The sequence below is a fragment of the Calidris pugnax genome, unplaced genomic scaffold, assembly GCF_001431845.1.
Source record: "Calidris pugnax isolate Ruff unplaced genomic scaffold, ASM143184v1 scaffold41, whole genome shotgun sequence".
Lineage (NCBI taxonomy): Eukaryota > Metazoa > Chordata > Aves > Charadriiformes > Scolopacidae > Calidris > Calidris pugnax.
This window is the reverse complement of record NW_015094509.1, coordinates 27,264,087-27,286,980: the sequence shown is the minus strand read 5'-3', so window position 1 is coordinate 27,286,980 and position 22,894 is coordinate 27,264,087. Positions and strand designations below refer to the sequence as shown.

At 44.2% G+C, this 22,894-nt stretch overlaps 1 protein-coding gene across 1 annotated transcript in view; it reads right to left on the bottom strand.

Annotated features, from left to right (window-relative positions):
* Positions 1-387, bottom strand: part of RPLP1 (ribosomal protein, large, P1) — a 1,392-nt gene extending 1,005 nt beyond the window's left edge. The window contains exons 1-2 of the mRNA XM_014965333.1: positions 208-387; positions 18-92 (exon numbers count right to left, since the gene is read on the bottom strand). Of these exons, the coding sequence (XP_014820819.1) occupies positions 18-92; positions 208-279 (147 nt within the window). The 5' untranslated portion in view covers positions 280-387. The remainder of the gene's footprint in view (positions 1-17; positions 93-207) is intronic.
* Between the last annotated feature and the right edge of the window lie 22,507 nt (positions 388-22,894).

The window sequence follows — 22,894 nt, the reverse complement described above, 5'->3', positions numbered from 1 at the left end:
CTCTCCCTCCCGCTCACCTTCGCGAAGAGGCCGGGCCAGAACGGCTCCACGTTCACTCCAGCCGCCTTGATGAGCGCGTTGATCTTGTCCTCCTGTAACGAGAGCGGCGCTCAGCAGCCGGCCCGGCCCCGCCGCCTCCCACCCCGGCCATGCTGCCGCTCGCCGCCATCTTGTGCCGGCGCGGCGCGGGCCCAGGCCCACACTTACCGTGACGGTGACCTCGTCATCATGCAGGATGAGGGCGGAGTAGATGCAGGCGAGCTCGGAGACGGAGGCCATGGCGGGGCGCGGTGCTAGTCGCCGGGGTGAGACGGCCTTAGCTTCAACTGAAGGACACAGCACCTTGCGCCGCTGGGGAGGAAAAGGGCGGCGGGCCCACGGGGCGCCTTTATAATGGCGCCCTCAGCCAATCGCAGGCCGAGACGCACCGAGGTCGTCAGCGCCGCTGCCCAACCCGTGACCGGCGGGGCGGTGCTGGCCAATGGCGTCGGGGCAGGGCTCGGCCAATGGCAGCGCGGCGGGGGATGACGGGAGCGTCGGGACGGCGCGGGGCTGCGCGGCCGTGGCGCGGGGCGGGCGGACTCGTGGGGGGACGCTAGGTCCTACTGCCCGCCGCCCGGACCCGCCGCCCGGACCCGCGCGGGGAAGGGGTGGAGCGCACGGCCGGTTTCTCCGCGCCCCTCCGCGTTAAACCGTGAACTCATGGAAGGGACCTTAAAGATCATCGTGTTCCACGGGCAGGGACACCTCCCACCAGACCAGGTTGCTCAAAGCCCCGTTCAACCTGGCCTTGCACCCCTCCAGGGATGGGGCAGCCACCGCTTCTCTGGGCAACCTGGGCCAGTGTCTCACCACCCTCACAATAAAGAATTTCTTCCTGAGATCTCATCTAAATCTCCCTCTTAAATTAATTTAAATGAGCTTAAGCAAAATTATTCAAGGATTTGCAAAAAGCTTGTAAGCTCAGAATCCTAAAATGACAATTTTCCATCACCAGCAAAGCGTGTCCAACAACCTACTGCTGTTAATGCTCCTCCATCCAATTCTGAGCGCTTATTAGACCATCGAAAGTAAAAGTAAGGTGGGCAAGAGGGACTTGACCTCCTGTACCCACACCTTCCTCACGATCACAAACAACCCCCAACTCTCACAAAATGAAGATTTGGCACCATTTACTGCTGGAGATGATAAATGCAGAGCGTTGCAGCACTTAACTCGTGGGTACTTAACCCTATTAGTGGGGTCACCAGCTCTGAATTTAATTCCTTAAACTTCCTATACAAGGCATAGGGGAAATGTCTACATTTTTAGCACCCAACTCAAAGTAGCAAATAATTCATCCTTCCGTTAGGATGTAATATCCTGGAACCCCTGTCACTGCCAGGTGCTTGAGGATGGGATTTCACAAAGAACTTCCCTGAACCTGCCTTGGACCTGTCTGTCCCCAGCTCCAGTGCTGCCACAGCCTCCCACGTGAAAGCCATGCCGACGGGTCCATAGGGTGGTAGAATCAGGTAGGTTGGAAGATGCTCATGGAATGGTTAGAGCTGGAAGGGACCTTAAATATCATCTAGTTCCATGGGTAGGATCTTTGAGGGCGCCTTTGAGATCATCGAGTCCTAACGCCGCCAAAACCACCACCATGAGACCATCTGACTGACAACTAACAGCTTTCCATCAAATGGGAAATGAGTAACAAGAAGTTTGCAAACAACCAACAAAATTACAGGCTTAATAGAGACCGGTCATAATTTGCTCATGAAGTTCGTTCATAGATAGTAGATATAACTACATTCTAAATAATCAGAAAGCAGAAACGAATTTGTTCCAGGGCATCAGGATCTCAGAATTACTGCGGCACCTCTGGAAATGCACAGCTCATCAATAGGCTAAAAAAAAACAGCAGGAGACTTGAGATATTAAATAAGAAAGATTCCCTCCAAGGGGGATCCTACACCAGAACCTATATATATGCAGAAGGAACTGAAGGTAAGACCACCCCATGTAAGGAGCTGCTCAGATAGTTTTTACCTTATGGCTAAAGCTACTGCCACCTAAGAAACCCCAAAATGTTAGATCTGAAACGGCTGCTCCACTGAAAACATCCTGTGTTTAACAGGGAGTGACTTATTTTGCAGGATTTAAATTGTGACTATATATTTTTGATCTCTTTAGACAGCAGAGGAATTTAGTTTCAAGGTTTCAATGAACTTGCAAGTTCTCTGTATTCCAGGGATTCTTGGTGCATTCTATTCTGGTTTTGTGGAGAAAGTGGGAAAGGAAATTTCTGTGAGGGAGGAGGAACACTGCTAACAGTTCTGATGTAACAGTCCTTAAGCTAAAAATCATCAAAAATGCTGATGCGTTGTTAAAAAATAAAATACGAAGACCTAAAATGTAAATGTGACATTCACATGGGCTTAGGCTTTGGTTGGTAAAGATGTTAATTAAATGAGATTTGCCTACATCCTTGCTTCATGGCTGTCTTGCTGCATCTACTGAGTGACACTGACAAGGCTGCTCTGTAGGGGCTGGGAATAAAGTTATGATGAAAACACATCACTATGTAATAAGAAAGATAAAAAAAAAAAAAAAACCCAACAAAAAAAACCCACCACAACACCCAGTTTTGCCACTTCCTAAAGCTTCTTGAAGCCCAGCTGTGCAGTCAGGACTGCTGGTTAATAAAGCTCAATTCCAAGGCTCAATTCCAAGGGGTAAGGTCTAGAAATTTGCAGGGGTATGTCCTTTTCACCTCTGATCCTGTAACTGTCTATAGGTTGTACAGTCCATTTACCACATCGTTATCCTTTTGGAGCAGAACAGTCTTCATTCTAGATTAATGTATAGAAAATAGATGGGGGCTTAAAAAAATATTAAATATATATATATATACACATGCTTCTGTGTATTCTATAATCCCAGGGTAATGAGTTACTTCCAGGGTGATGAGTTACTGGGACTTGGTCCAGAAAACCAACGTTCTGGTGTTATATGACAGCACAGGAACATCTCAGTGATACACAAAACACGTAACTTGGCTACGAGACATCCCTGGGTTGGATATTTTACACTTAGAGGATGGTAAAGAGCAGCGGCAGAAATTTGGCTGGATATGCTTGGGCGTTACTTGCCAGCCAAGAAAGGAGAACATCACCAAGGTATATGGATGAACTGAGATGATGTTTCCTTTCCTAATCCAGCCTTTTCCCAGCTGCCAGGGCTGCTCTTTTTCAATGACCAACAACCAACCATAAATTATTGATTGTTTGAGGGGCCTTTGCCTTCTGCTTGCACCCATAGTTTCGGGGCCCTTGCTGTTATCTCACACTTGGACACCACAGCATAAGACATGGGTTCAAAATAAACCAGCATTACAATCTGCACAGAGAGTGTTCTGTGGTTCTAGACAACTGCATCGTACCGCGATTCAAGACTAAAGAAGCAAAACCAAGTAGGGTTAGTGAAATGGCAAAGTTTTGTGACTTGAAGACAGCATTTCCAAACGTGAAACAACACATGAGATAAAAACTTAGCCAGGTATAAGACCAGCAGGTAGGGAAGTCATTTGCACCCCCAAAAAAGAGAAAAGATATGACTGCTTGGCAGAAAAGGAAAAAAAAATATGTGAGATTCCCTAGATTCCCTTAGTCTCTAAATGGGCTTTGTCTTGTCCAGAATCACTTATATCTTCTGTATAGACACCACAGTTTCCTAAAAGCAATCACTGTGTGGCAATGAGAGGACTTAAAAACAGATAAGCCATATTAGGTAGCTACAGTAGATATAGTCCACCTTAATCTCTATACAGTTCACTTTCTTTCTCCGCTAGTTCATACTTTTTTTCTTGTTTAAACTCTTCAAATGGAACATTTAAGACCCTGGGAGGATCCTAATTTGGTTACACAAGCCTGTATCTCCTGGTTTTATTAATTAGCCACACTAATGACTTTCAGGTTGTTGATCATCCACAACAGGGTAGAAAAGCTCTACAGAGCATAGATAGGCTGGCTGGATGGGCTGAGGCCAATGGGATGAGGTTCAACAAGGCCAAGTGCTGGGTCCTGCACTTGGGTCACACCAAGTCCATGCAGCGCTACTGGGTCCCTCACTACAGGAGAAGTTGCCCAGAGAAGGGCAACGAAGCTGGTAAGGGGTCTGGAGAACAAGTCTTATGAGAAGCAGCTGAGGGAGCTGGGGTTGTTCAGCCTGGAGAAAGGGAGGCTGAAGGGAGACCTTCTCGCTCTCTACAACTCCCTGAAAGGAGGGTGTAGGAAGGTTAGGGTTGGTCTCTTCTCCTGAGTAACAGGCAATAGGACAAGGGGAAACAGCCTCAAGTGGCACCAGGGGAGGTTCAGGATGGATATTAGGAAAAAATTTCATCATGGAAAGGTTTATCAAGCATTGGAACAGGCTGCCCAGGGAAATGGTGGAGTTGCCAACCCTGGACGTATTTTAAAGACATGTAGATGTGGGTTGGAGGGACATGGTGTAGTGGGGGACTTGGCAGCGCTGGGCTGATGGTTGGACTCTATGATCTTAAGGGTCTTTTCCAACCAAAATGATTCTATGACTCATGCCAACACTTCCATCCAAAGGCAACAGGTTTAAGTTGTTCTGCCTTCCAAGGGAGGGAAGGTGTTGGTAGATAATCAGGTTGTCCTGATCTGTTTGAGTCATGTGCTGTTAACCAGAACAGCCATCCCCTTCTGCAAATGTTTTCCCCTGTATTTTGCAGTTCCACCTACTGTGCCACTGCCCAGTTTCTTTTTTTTTTTGAAATTTAACAAAATGGCTATAGACCACTAAGCTGGTTTCTCTAAGTTTGTTCATGAACAGTCTCAGGTACAGTATTACTTCCTTTACTCTCTTTTTGTAAACTACTTTTCTCCCTTGCTGAGTTTTTTGGTTTTGTTTTCCTAATAACTAGGTTATTGCAACAAAAAACTAAACTCTATTACTACTTAAAGCTGTAATAATCGGCATAACTGACATATCCCCAATAGGTGGTGCTGTACTGTTTTCATAGTGGCAACTTGTATTGTTGGCTCCGATCCCCTAGAAAAAAGTCTTTCTTGAGTGAAGTTAATAATCTAATAATAATAAATACTTTGGCTTGATTGGGGTTTTTTAAATATAAATAAATATTACAACTAATTTGGCAAAAGAAATCAAGTGTGGCTTTGTAGCTTAGCAATTAGGACCGTCATCTGGATGAGAGAGGAAAAAAAATCGGGCTTTGGTCCCTCTAGCATGGATTAATTGTGATTAAATCAGTAATTGTAAAATAATAAGCACCCCCTGGGGAGGGGACCAGAACCCTCAATGTCTTTGTGACATTGTGACCATGTGAACACATTAGATCATAGAGTCGTGGTCTTCTTAACTTTTGTTCTGATCTCGCTCATTCTATATTCTTATGCAAAGCAGAACACAGAATATGTGAGAATGCACTCACTAATGCACTCGCTCCAGGATAATATCTTAAAAGTTAGGCCAGTTGAGAGCTGGATAACATAAGCTGAAATCCCCATAGATTCAAGAATAAGATTTACAAGTAAAATGTTTTGCCACTATGTCATTTTTACCAAAGACTAAAAGACATTTATAAACTGTGGGTTTTAAAAGCTACTTCAGTTTAAGAAGGCAAGGCTTGTTACCTAGTGAGATCACTGTGTTTTCTCATCAAAAGAAAAGCCATATTGTTTGTTACTAGCCTATTTGTATATGTCAGCTCCTGCTAACATAAACTATTTTTAAAATCAGTTCCTAAATAACCATCTTTGCTTCCAAAATTATTAGAAAATGATCAGTTTATCCAAAACAAATAATTCCTTCCTTGACAGATATCAGTTCTGGGAAATGTCAGCTTGAAATCCAGAAATTATTATAGGTATTACGTCACTCAATTTTTTCTCTAAAGAAACCTGATTATAAGCATTTAAGTAGTTCTTCTTATACTACTCCATAATTGTCCATATAACATATAAAGAGCACACATAAAAGCATGCTTTTATAGAGCTTTCAAAACACTCAAACCAAACTTTTTAAAAAACTGAGGTCTTTTTTTGGGCAAAATTGCCCAGTAAGACATAATTAGGTTTTGCTGTGCTCCAAAACGTCAGTTGTCAGTGACAAAAAGCATTAGAAATAAAGCCAGTGATGTGGCCCAAAATGAGTGTGTTTCTTGTTACTTCAAGAGCAGAGGTAGCAGAGAGCTGTGACTCTCCTGAGTAACACAGAAATGCTGCTCCAAGTGGGCAGTAGCATGAAAATAGCCTGCAGGAACAGCAGGACTTTTATGTGAGAAAACAGTGCCTAAATAAAACTATTTAACTCATTTATTATTTAACTGATTGTGCAAGTCTGCAGTCATGTATACACAACGATAAGCCCTTTTGCTTATGAAGTGCTAAATCTACAAAAATCAGCTTTAAATCAATACGAGTATATTGCACTCCAGGATGTTCCAGGTATTAATTGCTGTTTTCGGGATCTCTATTTTTCAGGGAATTTCTGAAATCAATTGCAGAGTATCCTGTGGAGCCCAAGAGAAGGCTTCAGTGCTGCTCATCAGGGTGGCCAAATTACTCACGTGGACTTTTCTAGAAACCTATCGGTCTATTTTAATGCTGTCTTGTACTTAAATGCAGAAGGTCTAACAGGCAGGCACAGCAGTGTGTGTAATGTTAGAGGGTGTTATCTTCCTCATCAGATTGAAGAGATTGATTAAAAAAACCCCTCAGATGTCGATACAGGGAGCACATGGTTTTTTCCCATCATGTCAGCATTTAGTACTATCTGATAGAGTAGCAAGGCCAAATATGCCTCAGATAACTCTCTTCTGACTCTTAGTTTTGGGGACTTCTACCACCCTCTCACCCCACCGCTCCCACCTCTTTCAGCCTCTTGCAAGGTTATCTAGCATAAACCAGAAATTTTTGGTGGTTGTGCAAAAATGTTACCCAACTCCTCAGAGAGGGGAAAGCAGCAACCCTTTTGCCAGCTCCCTTGGCAAGCCTATCTTAATGTTTATCTATATAATTTTGCTAGACTTCCTCAGCTTCACTCTAGAACTAAATTTGACCCACAATTTTGTCCTTTATTTGTTTATAGTTACTGGTAAACCTTTAACTTTCCAGCAACTTGAGGAGCTTGGAATGCAGACAAATCCAGAATCACTCCAGTGGAAACTCTAGTGGTGACAATGGTTTCAGGAACAGTAGACTTGAAGTGAAAGCTGAGCTGTTAATAGCAACCCTTGAATATCTACAAATATGACCCAAAGGAAAGAGTAAACATATAGTTGATGTAACTTTGGAACAGTGAGATGCTTCTGTATCATTTGCGAGATGAACTGATGAAGGAGGATATTAATTGGTTTGACAAACCATATGAGCAGTACGTTTGCCTTGTCCTTTGGCAGACGATATTTACTGAAGGAATTCAATTGACTTTGAAGGGGTTTGACTGTTCTGGGATGAGAACTGTATTATTTTTCTTAAAGGCTTCCACATCAAAATGGAGCAGGTGAATGAAAGTGTGGATCATAGCTCTTATAGTGTAATTCTCTAGGTAACACTTTCTGGTGGAAATGAGCATCATTCACTTGCTCTTTGCCTCCTTAGCAGGTTTAAGATTTTTTTGCTTTTTTTCTACTCTCCCCTCCTGGAAGAAGAGGTACCAATGAGGTGAATACAAAAGCTCCTGCAGGAATCATCATTACTGCAATCATCTCCTGGGTCTCAGTCCATCAGACTGACCAATACAATGCCTCTTTCACAGTATTGCTAGTTGGTATTCCCCCGTACTAAACTTGACACACGTTATGACCAGAGATTATCTGGTTGTACAAGACAGGAAGGTATCACACCACAGCTGGGTTTCACAGATACAACAAAAAGTGGCTGTGGTGTGGAGGGGTGAGATCCATGAAATGACTGTTCTGAGGTTTTCACAGCAGCTTTGTCTTTTGACTCATAGGGCGTTGGGGAGGAAGAAAAGAAACGAAACAATCAAATCCAATTTTCAAGTAAACAGGGCATTTAAGATCAAGCAGTATGTGTTATATTGATCCCGTTCCAGCATCCCTTTTAAACACGCAGAACCAGGCAGACTGCCTTGAAAGAGAGGTAGCGGGAGAGCTTACTATTTTCCAAGGTCCCACCGAAAGACAGAACAGGTCTCTAAGCAGTCCCGGCTGCAGCACACACTTTGTTTTAGTTTGGCTGTTGACGCTGCTCCTGCCCTAAGGCCAGAGGCTTGGTAAAACCGAACCGTGGGTGACTCCAGGGCCTGGAAAGGCTCCTGCTCCACACGGCCGGTGCCCAGGATTAGCCACATCGCAGAAGGAGGCAAAAGCACCGAGGGCCGGGCTGGGGCAGAGCCGCTGGGATCCAGCCGATGAGATGCCTGCGGGGGAGGCGAAGGAGGCGGCGGAGCCGTGCTCGGCCCCAGGAGCGGGCGGTGGGCGCTCGGCCCGGGCCCACCTCCGGGCTGGGGAGCGGGGCCCCTCAGGCGGCCGCGGGCAGGAGGCGGCGGCGGCGCCGGGCGGAGCCCCCCCCCGTTCCCCGTGACCCCGCGGCTCCTCCCTTCTCCCCACCCACCGCCCCGCTCCTCAGTGCCGCCGAGTAACCTGGTTTCCCGGCGTCGGCCCGGCCCTCCTCCTCCCTCTTTTCTTTTCTTTTTTTTTTTTTTTTTTTTTTTTCATGTCTATTAGACTATGAAAAGCCCAAAAGGTCGAAGGAGATCTCAGAAGTCACTAACACTTCCCTTGTGTGAAAGTAGATTCTCTCATGCAACGTGATCCACTCCTTGACCTTACACTCACTGAAAATAGGGAACTTTACAGTGCTAAGTAGATACGTATAGTTACTTCCTATAACGTATTTCCATAAGTTTACCTCTCTGGGCTTTAAATCAATGCAATGCTCTTCTCAAAATCCTTCCTGTTTGACGGTGAGGCTTCGGCCGGTTTTTACCTCTTTTAGCTGGCGAGGGGGGGGTTAGGGTTCCGTTCCGCCCGGCGGAACGAGTTTCTCTTCCTCCCTCGGGGCGGCGGGGCTGGGAGCTCGGCGGCCCCGTGTGAGGGGAGAGTGTCTGTGAGGGGGGGGGTCTGTGAGGGGGGGGGGGACCGTTGGCGCACGCGGCGGTCTGTCAGCGCGGGAGGCGGCACGAGCCGCCCCCCCCCTCCCTCCGTTCTCCTCCCGCCCCGGCCTGGGCCTGGCTGGAGCCGCCGAGGCCGCCGCCGGCCGCCCTCACGGGGGAAGGAGGGGTCAGGCCGCCGCCGCCACCTCGGCGAGCCAGCCTGCGTGTCCGGAGGCCCCTTTGAGGGGAGGGTCGCCTTCCCCTGCCCTCCTCTCCCCTCCCTCCTCCGCCGCGGGAGGCTGGTCCCGGCCTGAGGGGACGGCGCGGGGGTGAGGGGGGGGGGAGCCCTGAGGCGGCGGAGGAGGGTGAGGTGAGGGCGCTGCTCCCCCCTCTCCCGGGCGAGGGGTTCCCCTCAGGGCAGCTGGGAGATGGCGGAGATTCCACACACACACACACTCCCTCCCCTCACACACGCGTTCCCTGGCCCCGATCGTGTCCCCCCTCGGCTGTGCGCTACGTGCCGCCTTCCCCAGGCCGGCGCTCGGCTGTTCCTGCCAGCTCGGCCTCCTGCTGGCAGCGCGGTACGGAGCGGGGTCTCCATTTCCTCCCTCCCCGATCCTCCCGGGATACCGGGGAGTTCAGGCCGCTGAGGCCGGGCTTCCCTCACGGCGTGTTCGCCGGCGGCTGCGCCTCCCTCGTTTGTGGTGTTTTAGAGGGAGGGAAAACCGTATCCACAGGTCGGGGAGGGCTGGAAGAGGTTATCGGCTTCCTGAGGTGTCTCCGAGCTCTGTCGTGTAATGAAATCTGTGAGCGAAGGGGCGATGAACGTGGGGAGAAAGAAGGTTACCAGCTCGCTCAGGACGTTTAATATTATTTAGGGGAAGGATACGTTAATACTGAGGGAGTTTGTTCAGTTAACGCAACAGGGTTTTTTGTCTTCAGTGTTAGGCTGTTTCTGTGGTGAGGATTCTTTTCTCATCTAGAAACTGTCATGTTTGGGTGACTGTACCTAGTTTTCTTACAGAAAAGTTTCAAAATAAGTGGAACTTCATTTTATGTTACTGTTCTCAACGGTTTTGCATAAAATCTTTTCCCTTAGAGGGATAATTAGCAAAGAGTAGTGCGTGAAATGTAGCTGAGGTGTCTCTTTTACTGCTCCTCTTACGAATGCTTCTCCTGTAAGAGCATTTATGTCTTAGGATCCACAGTTGGGTGCTGGCTGCTTCTTTGGTTTGGTTTTCTTGAAGGAACAAGAATGAAGAAACTGGATGATTCTTTTCTTGTTAAAGTACAGCTCCTCTGTTTTTATTTCCTTGCTTTTCTTTTTGCAGTTTGCAAAGGCTTTTACTAGACACTCCAGGAAGATAGAGCTGTGCAGCTATGTGAATCCAGACAGATGTTCAAGATTTTGGCTTCATGTGTAACGTGTTGCACATTTCACTATCAGTAACTGTGTATAACAATTGATTTAATCATTTGGTGGCTTCTAGTGTCAGGTTCTTGTGCTCAGGTACAGGTATACTTTCAGTTTACAGGTATTCGTGGTGCTCAAATAATGCTGCTGTTGCTGAGGCTCTTATGTTCACCTCCTATTGATACATCTCTTTCAAAGCTATATGTAAAGAGCTAAATCATTGAAAATGTTGCCAGTGTATGGACTGAGAGTGGTTTTACATGTGGGAGTCTCTCTCCCTTCCTTTTTTTTGCTCTCTTCCTGATCCCACCACTCTTCCTTTCACTTGGAATGACCTTACTTCCACAGCACCAGTGTTGGTGGTTGCAGTTTACCATCAAGAACCCATGTTCAGCATGTAAGGGTATTTTTCCCTTACTGGAACAGCCCTCTCTTCTCCTCAGACTTTTGATAGAACAACCTCTATGCTTTTACTGAGTCCTAGGTTGCTACTTGTGTCTCGGGCTCCTGCTCTTCTCTTCCCTCCAGCCAAGCTCATCTTCTCTCTTGTTTATTTCCGAGTTTATCTCTGTAGCTCAGCCCTTTCCCCCTGTGCAGAGCTGGGCAGCGACCGTGTCTGTTTTGGGGTATGAGCTGCGAGTTGTTCTCCACATGGCGAGGCGCTCCGTTTCCTTCCTGTGAAATCATCCAGAGAGAGCTTTAGCAGCCCGGTGGCTTCTAGCAGTCCAGACGGCTTCCTGCTCTGCACCAAGCCATAAAGCAGGGAGGAGAGGTTTCTAAGAGAGCGGGGCTGTAGCGTGAACTGTCCTGGCAATGGGGACTGTCAGCAGGATGGTTAGTTAACCTGGTGTAAGGCTACGTGTGGCCGGCGAGCTGCCAGTGAAAGTCCCCCTTCCATGCTTTAATCTGATACCTATAAAATGAATACACGCTGGAATCCTGTGCTGAAAAGTGTGGTTTGCAGCCGCCGTGAATCCAGGAGAAACCCCAGCCTCTGCACGTCTGTCAGCACATCCTTGTCACCGCTTAAACGCTCCATTCATATCTCCTCTAACTTAGATCTGGCCGCCCTTCGCTTCTCCCAACGCTGCCGACGCGTACGAGCTCCTTGGCTCCTCCAGCTCCTGCCGCCAAACTGGACACCGCAGCCAAACCCCCTTCCGAGGGTGCCTGTGGCTCTGGCCTCCTGCCAGCCTAATCGCTCCATTTGCCACAGGGTTTGCTATTTTAATCTTAATTCTTTTTGCTGGAAACAGTAGAAAGCAAGTGAGGAGGCCCGTATCTGACTAATTTCAAAAAAATTGCTGCCGAATGTGGAAACTTTGTTCAAACATGCTGTTACATCGGGAGTAAGATGTTTTTTTATACAAGAGGAGGACGTCATGAAATCGCTGTTTTTGTGGTTAGGGAAACCTATGATCTCTGTTCCTTTTTCCCAAATACTGTTTGAGTTCTTGCCATAGTGTTGAATTTACTGAAACGTTGCGCCCATATGCTTTTTTCCTGCCTTCAAGAAACTGTAAAGTGAAAAATCTGAAAATAAGAAATACTTTTTAATTTTCTTTTTTTAAGAAAAAGAAGTTTGACACTGCTACTTCTTGGTATATCTTTTTCTAGAAGGACAGAAAAATGTCAAAGCAGCACAATAAAACTACTGTCATTAACTCCAAAGAATTGATTAAAACTTGTGATTTTAAAATTTGGTAACTTATACTGGTTGGTGTTCGTGTATTTATTAATTCTGAATTTAGCACACTATAGATTCTGTTTTTGTTCTTTGAAAGGAAATTTGATTGTTGCTTGCTGCTCAAGGTCTGCATTTATTGTTGAAGCACTCTGAAAAAGAGTGTGTTCTTGAAGGGATTTAGTGGTTTTGCATGTAAAATATAAAGTTCTTGCACAAGAAACAACTTTGAGCTCTCTGTCAAACTAGTGGGAAAAAAGGTTATTTTCTCAGTTGTTGTTTAGCTGTAAGTTACCTCTTTGAAATTGTTAATAGACTGTTGGAACTTCTAAGTCTGTCTTGTTATTTTTCAGTGCATGGACTTATTTTTATTTCCCATACATTTTCTTGAAGATGCCCGATGGTTGGACGTTGATTTTCTTTAGGACTCTTCAGTCCTGAAGTGTGTGCTCATGCCTTTCTTGGGTCCAGCATCCCTTTAGCTTATGCCCCAGTAGCAGAAGGAACTCTGTTGTGCCTCCTGTCAAGGATCTGCCATTCTTTTCTTAGAAAGGCTTTTTGTGTTCTTTTTGGGATGGATCTAGACCAGCTCTTACTGTGCTGGCTCTGCTGGTATCACAGAGTTGCCCAGGTTTTTTGGCTTAATTTTAGGCAGTAAATTATGTTGAAATTTACTGTAAGCTGCCTTACATAGAAGAGGAAACGAGGACTTAATGTACAGCTTCAGCTCTCTTTCCTTTTTGCGTGAGATTTTTTTTCCTTAAATTGCATTTGAGAACGTTACAAACTACAAAACGTGGTGTAACCTTTTCAAGCCTATTGTTGTCACAGTCAGTATATTTTTTCCGAAGGAGGAAGATGACTGCATATTACTAGGTTGCTTCAGGTGGCTGTGTGGGCTTAAAGTGGCTTAAAGATGAAGTAGTCATTTGATGAAAAGATAATTGATGTTGTCATACATGTGAACCAAACTTTCTCCTTTCCTTGGTGAACTGAAGTACACCATTTGCTGTACGAAAAGCGAAACGTCTTTTTCAGCAGCGGTTATCTTGCTGACTCTGCAGTTACGTGAGGTTTTGTACACTGATTTTTTTACTTTGACATTTTTTCAGGTTTGCAGAATCGTCGTGTGCTCATATATACTTAGTGGTGTGTTGTAATGTGTATAGAAAGAGTACAGAGGAACAGCCAAACTTCCCTGACTTCCAGGAAAGTACCGCTTTCACAATTTGTACACCCTCTCCCGCACTGCTCTTCCACTCCCTCTGTTTCACAGCAGGGTGGGAAAGGGAGTTAAATGCTTCAACTCTGTAAGAGAAAATATGTCTTAGATTATCATATGATGGTCTGTTCTTGTACCTACTTTGAACAGTATAGGAGGGAAAGGTTTTTGTTTTCCGTTCCAGAAAACAGCCCTTCTAAATACTTTTGGCTTTCCAGAAATTGCAGGGATCAAGTCGATGAATGCAGTAGAACTTCTAACTGCTGAATTGGCTTTGCAAACCTACACAGTTCTAACTAATTAGGAACTTTAAATGCGTAATGAAAGTCTTCTTCGTGTCGGCTAAGCATGTGCCGACAATAGCTTTGCAAACTTGTAAGACTCATCAAAATTTTGTTGTGTGTTGCCTCCCTTATTTCAAGTTTTAGCGGAACACTTGGTCATGTTTTTAGTGACAGGATTTCTAATACTCAGACTGCCAGAAAATATTACTAAATTTGAAAATTTAAGTCAACCTCCAGTATCTTATTTTTGGTAAGTTATGAACTAGAAAAAAAAAAAAAAAAGCTGGTGGAAAATATGACGTAGTTTTAACTGTAGTGGCTGTGGGTAGGGATCTGTTCCATGCATTGTCCAATTAATTTGCTTTAGTGTCATGCATCCTTTCTGATGTACACACAAAGCAGCCCACTAGAATGTAAAGCATCTCTTATCCTATTGACTGGGGAAGTGCAGCACTTTCCAATTCAGTTGCAAGGGTTGTTGTTTTTCTTTTCACATTTATTGTAATACCCAAAGTTGAACTTAAACATTTCTTTAGGATTCTTATGCTATCAGAATTAGGAAAAATAAAAGACGGACCTGAGTAGCATCATCCCCAGATACACTACACAAATCCAGTCTATCCCCTGTCTTACAGCGGAGTTATTGTTTGTTAGTCCACAGTTCTCTTTGGTAGCCATTTCTAAGAAGTAGGGCTTTGAAGAGACTTTTTGGTACTGTCCAGGAAGTGTTTGTTTTAATCCTCAGACTGAGGTGATGCCCCTCTTTTTGTCCTGACTGTTTTAGTAGGTGGTGTCTTTCAGTGTGTTTAGTGAGCACTGTACGTTTAGCACAATTCATTTTTAACTCCTCCATTTTAATTTGTTTTGCTTTTTCTCTTTTCAGAGTAAGCTTAGTGCTTTTAAATAAAAAGTTTTAGTATGAGCATTATTTCATCTCTTTCTGTAGTCTCTCTTTGCATTTTGCATTAAGGAAAAATATTTCTCCTAAATATCTATCTTTGTAGCTTTGCTGCAGCTGTGAAGCCATGTGGTACTTGCTGACCAGGCTTTCTAGAAAGAAAAATTTGGTGGTTTTTTTTTTTTTTTTTTTTTTTTAAAAACTGTATGACTTAACAAAGCTGGACACAGGCAAGGTAGAAGCAAACCGTTGATTTAGATGGGAAAGTTTTTAGATTTAGATGGCCCCATCTGGAGGACTGTGTCCAGTTCTGGGCTCACCAGTTCCAGAAGGACAGGGAACTGCTGGAGAGGGGACAGCAGAGGGCTACAGAGATGATGAGAGGCCTGGAACATCTCTCTTATGAGGAAAGGCTGAGGGACTTGGGTCTTTTTAGTCTGGAGGAGACTGAGGGGGCATCTGATCAACACCTATAAATACTTAAAGGGTGGGTGTCAAGAGGATGGGGCCAGTCTTTATTCACTGGTGCCCAGGGACAGGACAAGAGGTAACGGGCACAAACTTGAACAAAAGAAGTTCCATCTAAACATGAGGAGGAACTTCTTGACTTTGAGGTTGGCAGAGCCCTGGAACAGGCTGCCCAGAGAGGTGATGGAGTCTCTTGTCTCTGGAGACATTCCAAACCCCCTGGACACGTTCCTGTGCAACCTGCTCTGGGTGGACCTCCTTTGGCAGGGGGGTTGGACTAGGTGATCTCCAGAGGTCCCTTCCAACCCCACAGCATTCTGTGATTTTGTGAAAGTACTGTTGATAATAACATAATCAAGTCAGTCCGAAGCTTGCTTTGATGTTTTTCTTCTCTGCTGCCATCTGATGTCTTTTGAATTCAGTTCTGATTGAGCTGTCCACAGTGCTGCCACATTTTGTTTGTATTTGGGTTGTGAAACAGGTTTATTTTTTTATTTTTTTTAATCCCAGATGTGGCCAGAGTAGTCCATTCTCTTCTGTTGTAATTTGTTTGTCCTCTTCTATTTTTTGCCAGTGCTGCTCAGTTGTGTGTTGCCTTGGCTGTGGGTTACAGTCTTCGTTCAACCTTCAGTAAACAGGCTACTGAAGAATAAAACTTTTCATTGCTGGAAGTAGATTCAGAAGGTGTCCATGTGTGAGCCTGTAGTTTTACATTTCTTAAACCAGCCTAATCTCACCCTGCTGCAGTAGAAATGGTCGTGCAGGCGTTGGTGTGGGAGGCTGCCTTGTGCACTGCTGGGCAGACCCATCCCAACTAAAACGAAGTCCCTTTTCATTCCATGCCTTTGCATCCTCTCCTAGATAGTTTTAGCTGCTTTGCTTCTCTGCAGGAGGACTCAGAAGGCAAGTTTTGGGATCACAGACTGAACACCGACTGCTCTTTGGGTGCTCGTTCTGTCTTACAGCAGCTCAAGTCGTACGTGAGCTTATTACAGCCTGAAGTGAAGGTGTTAAGGCCTGGGTGCCAGCGTTAATATATGCCATGATAACTCTGCAGTTGTGAAAGTCTCTGTCTTCGGGAGAAGTGTTAAAATATTTAACTTGTCAGAGATACAGAATAACTCCATACATCTGCACTGTTTTGGGCCCCGCGTGTCTTCCCAAACGGTTCTTCTGGCAACGACCCGATTGCTTTCCCTTCTACAAGTTGCTTTATAATCCCAATGTGGAGAATATGCTTAATGTTAACTCTCTCACCTGTGTGAAGAGTGAAATCACATAACACGTAATTCCATCAAATAGATGTAAGTCTGAAGGGTAGCTGATCTCAGCATGTCATCCTGGGGACCTTGAAAATACACTTCTGAAACTCTGTTGGTGTTACAGCACAGATTTGTGTAGAGGGAATCATAGAGTGGTTAGAGTTGGAAGGCACCTTGAAGATCATTGAGTTCCAACCCCCCTGCCATGGGCAGGGACACCTCCCACCAGACCAGGTTGCTCCAAGCCCCATCCAGCCTGGTCTTGAATCAAGTTGATGATTTTCTGTGGAGTCTAGAAAAAAAATAAAAATAATTGTAACTCTTTTCTGGCCAGAGGAGGAGCAGACTTGGCAGGGAGCGACAGATACCGTGGGTGGCTCTGTTCGAGCTGCTAATGTCACAGCTTGGAGCTTTAGGACTTTTTGTCTTGGTGGTGCTTTTTTTTTTTTTATTGTATTCTTCGTTCGATCGTGAAATTTATGTTAGAGCTTATTAATGTGAGAAAATAATGCAATTTAAATTTTAATTTAGTAGTAGGAAGTGTGTGGATGTGCTAATTTAGATTTACTTTAAATAAGCCAATTTTAGAAGAGTTCCCGAGAGGGGAGGTTTCCCTGGCTTAGCTAGATCAATCTAAAAATTGTTTGAAGTTAAACTTGTGTAGATGAATAATGCTTTAAAACATAATTATTACTAGGGCCTCGTTATATACCTTCTGAAACTTGTTTAGCAAGTGTTTACTATTAAAGGACAGGCATCTATTCATACAGAGGTTAAATTCCTATCTAAATGTTGCTGTGTTCTTGGCTTCGCTGATCCCTTGATAATGAACTTATTTCATTGTCCTTTCATAGAACTTGTGGTTTGCAGTGAATGCTCCCTTTCTACTGGATTTTTCTTTTTTTTCATCAGTTCCTCTGTTGGTTGTGCTTTCTTGCCCCATCGTACTCCTCCATCGTTTCTGAAATCTTCATTTGCTCCCATGGGGAGGAAAGGCTTGGGGAGAGCAGGGGTTTTCTTGTTTGTGCTTTTGAAATGTAAGGTTTCTCAAACGATCACACTTGTCAACTTCAGCTCTTCTGACTGGAGTATTTCTGTTGAGAAAGCTACCGACAGACACAGGTTTACAAAGAAAACCCAAAAAACCACCAACCCTCCAAACCACAAACAAAACAAAAATAAAATAGAGAAGAAACCCCACTTCAGGTAGAAATGACAGTAGAGAAGAATGAACATCTTGGTGAACCAGTGTGTTTCTTTTTTGGGAAGAGCTTCAGTGTTTAATGAGGGAATGCTTAGGACTAATTCGTATGGATTCAGAATATTTGCATAAGGGTGTGTTCTTTAAAAAGTGAGAGCTTAGTTCAGGAGGAGGAAACTTCCCACCGGGGCAAGGAAGTGGAGCTTTATTGTTTGGGTCTCATTATGTGATTGGAATTCAGTAGTAGGTATTTTTTTTTCCTAATTGTTTCTGACTTGCAAATCCCCTTTAAAGTAAAGTCCCAGTGGAGGTACAGACCTCTCTGTAGGAAACTTGTATGTGCCTTCTCTTTAAATATACCTTTCACAGAGTCCTTAAAATAACGCACAGCCCAAAAATGGAAATAAATAGGACTGAGTGCCACATGGAGTAAGGTTTTGACACTGACACTGCAGGAGCAAATGAATTATTTTCAGAGAAAAAAAAATCTGTGGGGATTTGGATCTCCCTATAGGAAGATGCCATTATTTGCTGTCTCCTCCCGTGGGGCTGCTGTCATGCCTGGGGTGGCACAGTGCCACAGCTGAGTTTTGGTTTGTATCAACTAACAGGAGAATGAAGTTGCTTACAAGAAGCAGGTGGAGGAAAAAAAACCCCAAGATGTAAGAGGGGGAAAAAAAAAAAAAAGTATTCTCATTGGGGAGTTCTGCTGAAAGCCTACGCTCTCCTCGTATCTCAGTTATTCCATTATTATGAACCTGCATTTTGCCTCTCTTTTCAGCGATGCTGAAAACCACAGCCCTATCTCTTGAAACCGCAGTAGACACTATTGGATCTCTTGCATGTTAAAGATGCTCCTGCAGCTGCTTTCACTATCTAAAACGATAGAATAAGGCATAACCTCAGCTCTTAACTGTGAATTTTCTATTTTGAAACTAAGCCACGATAGTGTTCATGTTTTTGTAGATTAACCCGGTGTGGGTATGGGGAAAGATTTCTTTTTCAAGGAAAGCAAGGAGTTACAGCTCAACAGTTGAGTTTTGTGTATTAAAAAAATATTCGAGGTACGAAGACAACTTTTAGTTTTTATTTTTAGATTTTACACAAAAATACTGCCAGCCAAAGTCTGCGGGGATATGAACGTGCTTGCGAAGGTGCAGCACGAAGTACAGCCATCTTAGCTTTTTTTCTTCAGTGAGCTGAGGACAAGTCATTTCTGTGTTTCATTAAGTTGTATACAATGTGAATACCAGAGGGAATGGGGATTTGGGGCCTCTGTGGCACCAGTTTCCAGCTGGTGAGGCACAGCTCGTGAGAAAGATGTGCCAGCGGCAACAGAGTAAAGTCCAAGCTATTAGAGCTCGTTAAGCTGTGTGTGTGTGTGGGCACTAATGTCTCTAATAATACAGAATTCCAGGAGGAGAGGCATGGGGTGTAATGGCAAAAGATCTGGGAGGAGAAGGAAGAGAAGGGGAAGGTTGTGGTAGAAAGGCTGGGGGAGCAGCGACGACTCTGGTTCAGGTGACTTAATCTCTCCAGGGTCTGCTCGTGAGCTGTGATGCACAGACCAGTCCTTACTATTTCTAAGGGGGAAAAAATATCTATGGCATACTGAAATCTTGAGTTATTGAGGTAATGAAGTGCCACAGGAAGGTGTACAGTATAATGGTGTTCTTTGATGGCTGGAGTTAGATGGAAACTTCAGTCTGTGCGTTGAAGTAAATATTACTGGAAGAGTTGATAGTGATGTATAAAGAAGTCTCACTTTACCAGCCTACTAGTGGCTTCAAAAAATACAAGAAGGGTGGGTTATGGTGTTTCATACTCACCTATGCAGGCAGCTAACAGAGAAGGAACACAGAAAATACTATTATGTGCTTTATATTAAATTGTTAAAAAAGGCATCTGGAATTAGTTCATCATTTTCTAAGGTATGGAAAAGTGAATGAATCATTACGGTCAAGTATGATAAATAGCACTAAGAATGTTCTGCATTTCCCCCTTCAAGTAGAGATTTTCCTGAAGGAGGAGTTATTTTGTAGTTTGAATTCCCATTTAACTTTAAGCTGGGTTGCTGACGTGTGGGTAACCCATAAGCATCCCCTCCATTGTTTGGACAAGGCTCACTATTTGGATGACTTAATTCAACATTGTAGTTTGTAATTAAAAGCATTTTTCTGCATCCCTTAAGAAGGTTTCCAGTAGTACTTCGTACAGTTTTGTGCACAGGGCTCAGTTTAACCATCTGGCTTATTAACAGTAAGGATAATTATTGTATGCTCTGTGTGCTCCTTGTCTGCTCTGATGGTGCTCTTCTGTGGCTTGCAGGTGGCCAGTGGAGTGGTGAGAACCAGCTTGTTAGTGTGGAGGATAGACTCTAACGGTCTAGGCTGGAAGGAAAATGTGGGAGGAAAAAACAAAAGAGATTAACACTTGGTGTCTTCTGCAAGTTGACATTGTCCAGAAGAAGCTTGTGGGCTAGAGAGAACTTTGTTTCTCGCCTGCTGCTTTCTGCTGGAGCGTTGATCTCTTCCTCTTTGGTTCTCTGGCATTTTGTTGTTGTAGTCTTTCCTGTAGTCTTACTTGAAGCATGGTGATAATTTACAAAGCAAGCTGGATTGATGTCTTGCTCCTCCCTTTCATCTCTGAGTGTGACACCCACTCACACCATTGATGTCTGGGAGTGATTCTGGTCTCTGTGGATCATATCACTTCTGGCACCGAAGAGATCCTGTCTCTATCTTACAGGGGTCAAAAAGTAACAAGGATAATGAAGGGAGCTATAGATCTGTATAAATGTGTAACTGGTGATTTAAAGCAGACAAAATAATCATAGAATGGTTTGGGTGGAAAGGGACCTTTAAATATCATTTAGTCCAACCTCCCCTGCCATGGCCAGGGACGTCTTTCACAAGATGAAAGGGTTGACTTGAGAATTAACATTGCTTGAATTCTTTTTGCAGCAAGTGACAATTATTCCATAAAAATCATCTCCAGATTAGGTCTTCTGAACATAATGAGATTACAAGTCTGAAAGCAATGCTGTTTATCTAACGCCGACTCCTTGTTAAGGGTTTTAATTTCATACTAGAAATCTAAGAAATTAGAAGCAATCTGGCAGAGTGGGATCCCAAAACTTTTCATATATGGGACTTAAAATATGACCAAATATTAGGGCAGCTCCTTCATTTTTGCTCATCAGCATTGAAGAAGCCCAAGATCTGATAGTCCACCTCGGCATATGCAACGTGCTGTGCTTAGAAAGTGTGCTGGCTGCTCACTGAGAGACCAGAAGAACCTTTAGAGCGGAGCTCAATCAAAAATGATGTGAAAGGCATTGTATGTGAATTTGACAAGGGTCCAGGTGCAGTTTTTATATGGCTGGAGTGAGAAAAGAAATAACAGAAACAACACGTGCAGAAAAAAATGAGGAATTTGAGAAGATAGTTGAGCTATGTGTTGGCTTCCAAATGTAAGTGGAGACATGTGGTGGCCTGGAATGAGCAGGTACTTGAGAGAAGTACAGGAACAGACTGAATGCGATGGGGAACCGGGACACCCTCTGTGGCTCTGGACAAGGAAGAGTTGTAAAGCAGCATTAACAGCCCTGTGTCTTCACTTTGCTACTAAATAAAAGTAACTTCAGAAGTTGAATTTGATGTGTCCAGTGACCGTGTTGGATGCTGTACAACTTCCTGGATCTTACTTGATTTCTAGGGCAATAAGGCTTTTACACTGAATTTATGGGTTCCTCATAGTAGATATAGATAAGGTTTATGGGCTTGCCTCTTCCTCACCCCTCTCTTTTTCTGAGGGACACCTTTAGTAATCTGTTAGCCCTCCACCCCGTTGCATAATTGTCCTAATTGGTATAGCTAAGACAGCAAGTGGTTAAAGGAGTTGTTCTAAGTAGTCTTTAGTTGCAAAAAAGGGTAAGAAGGATTGTTTTCCCCTTTTACTCTTTACCTTTTTCTGTTCCTCTGGATGCTTATCAGGTTATTTGCCGTCCTGGGCTCTATGAAGTAGTGCTTTTCGGGAAGATGCATTATTAGCAGGAAAGATCATGGAGTATTCTGTCAGTCACATCTCAGTAAAGAACCTTCAATAATTGATATTTAAGATAATGCAGATTAAGATACCAGATTTAAATGAAGTTCTGATTACATCATCTCTTCTTCTGCTTCCCTCCAGCACTTGCCTTGTGGTTTGTTGAATTCTTGGGGATAACAGATAAGTCCGTTACCTTTATTTGTTGTGCACCATCTAATCCAACAATGCTGTAGCTTGACTGAAGAACTTCTAGTTTCCATACTTTAAAACGTGCTTAGTGAGCACGTCCAGAAGGACGTACAGGTTCCATATAGACTCCTTTACACCCGTAATATCAAGGGACTGTGAGCTGCAGCTTTGAGTTTTCCTTATCTCATAGAAAACACTGCCAGCCTTTTCCCTATCTTTCTCTAACGGTTCTTAACAGAAAGCCAGTGCAAAAGTTAAAACTTCTCTATAAAACCCAGAGTGTAAGAAAACTTGAAGACACCCCAGAGCTTTTTTCAGTTGGGTCCTAAAAAGAAAAGGAAGAACTCCCTTTTCTTGCTGTGACCATATGTATTTGTAAATAAATAAAAACTCTGTTCTGATCCTGTCAAGGATTTTTATTGGATGCTTTCCACATTCTTGAATTCCTTCTATTTCTGGTATTTGAATAACTATTTGTGGAAAACCTGTTTCCCTCATCATGGCGTGTCTCCTCTTCAAGTCTTCCATTCTCCATCTTAAAGCTGGGCTCCTAAAAATGGGACATGACCTGTTTGCAAGCCCAGTGACAGGCCACCAAGGCAGCTAGGGGTGGCAGCACATACCAGGGGAGGCTGAGAGAATCGGGTTTGTCCAACCTTGAGAAGACTAAAGGCTGGTCTTTGGGTTCTGCACAACTATCTAAGGAGAAGCTGTGGAGAAGATGGAGCCAGACCTATGGCACATGCCCCAGAACAGGGCAGGAGGCAAGGGACAGAAGGTGGAACACAGGAAACTCCAGTTGAGTATAAGGCAAGTTTATTTTACCACAGAGGTGATCAAACACTGGACAGAGTTGTGGATACTCTGTCCTTGAAGATATTCAAAGCTTGACAAGTCAACCTGGTCCCTTCTAACTTGAGTTGTCCTGTGGTTGTGATGCTCAGTGCCTCTGCAGCAGCTGCTGGAAAGCATTTTCAAGCAGATGTGTCTGTTCCTTTACCAGTCTTGGGGTTTTTAACATGATTGTGATGAACACATTTGTTAGTTTTTTGTTTCTTGCAGTTCTGGAGACAGCTGATCACTAGTAAAAGGTTTTTCCAAGGAGAGATGCCTCCTCTCTGTGTCTGTGTGATGG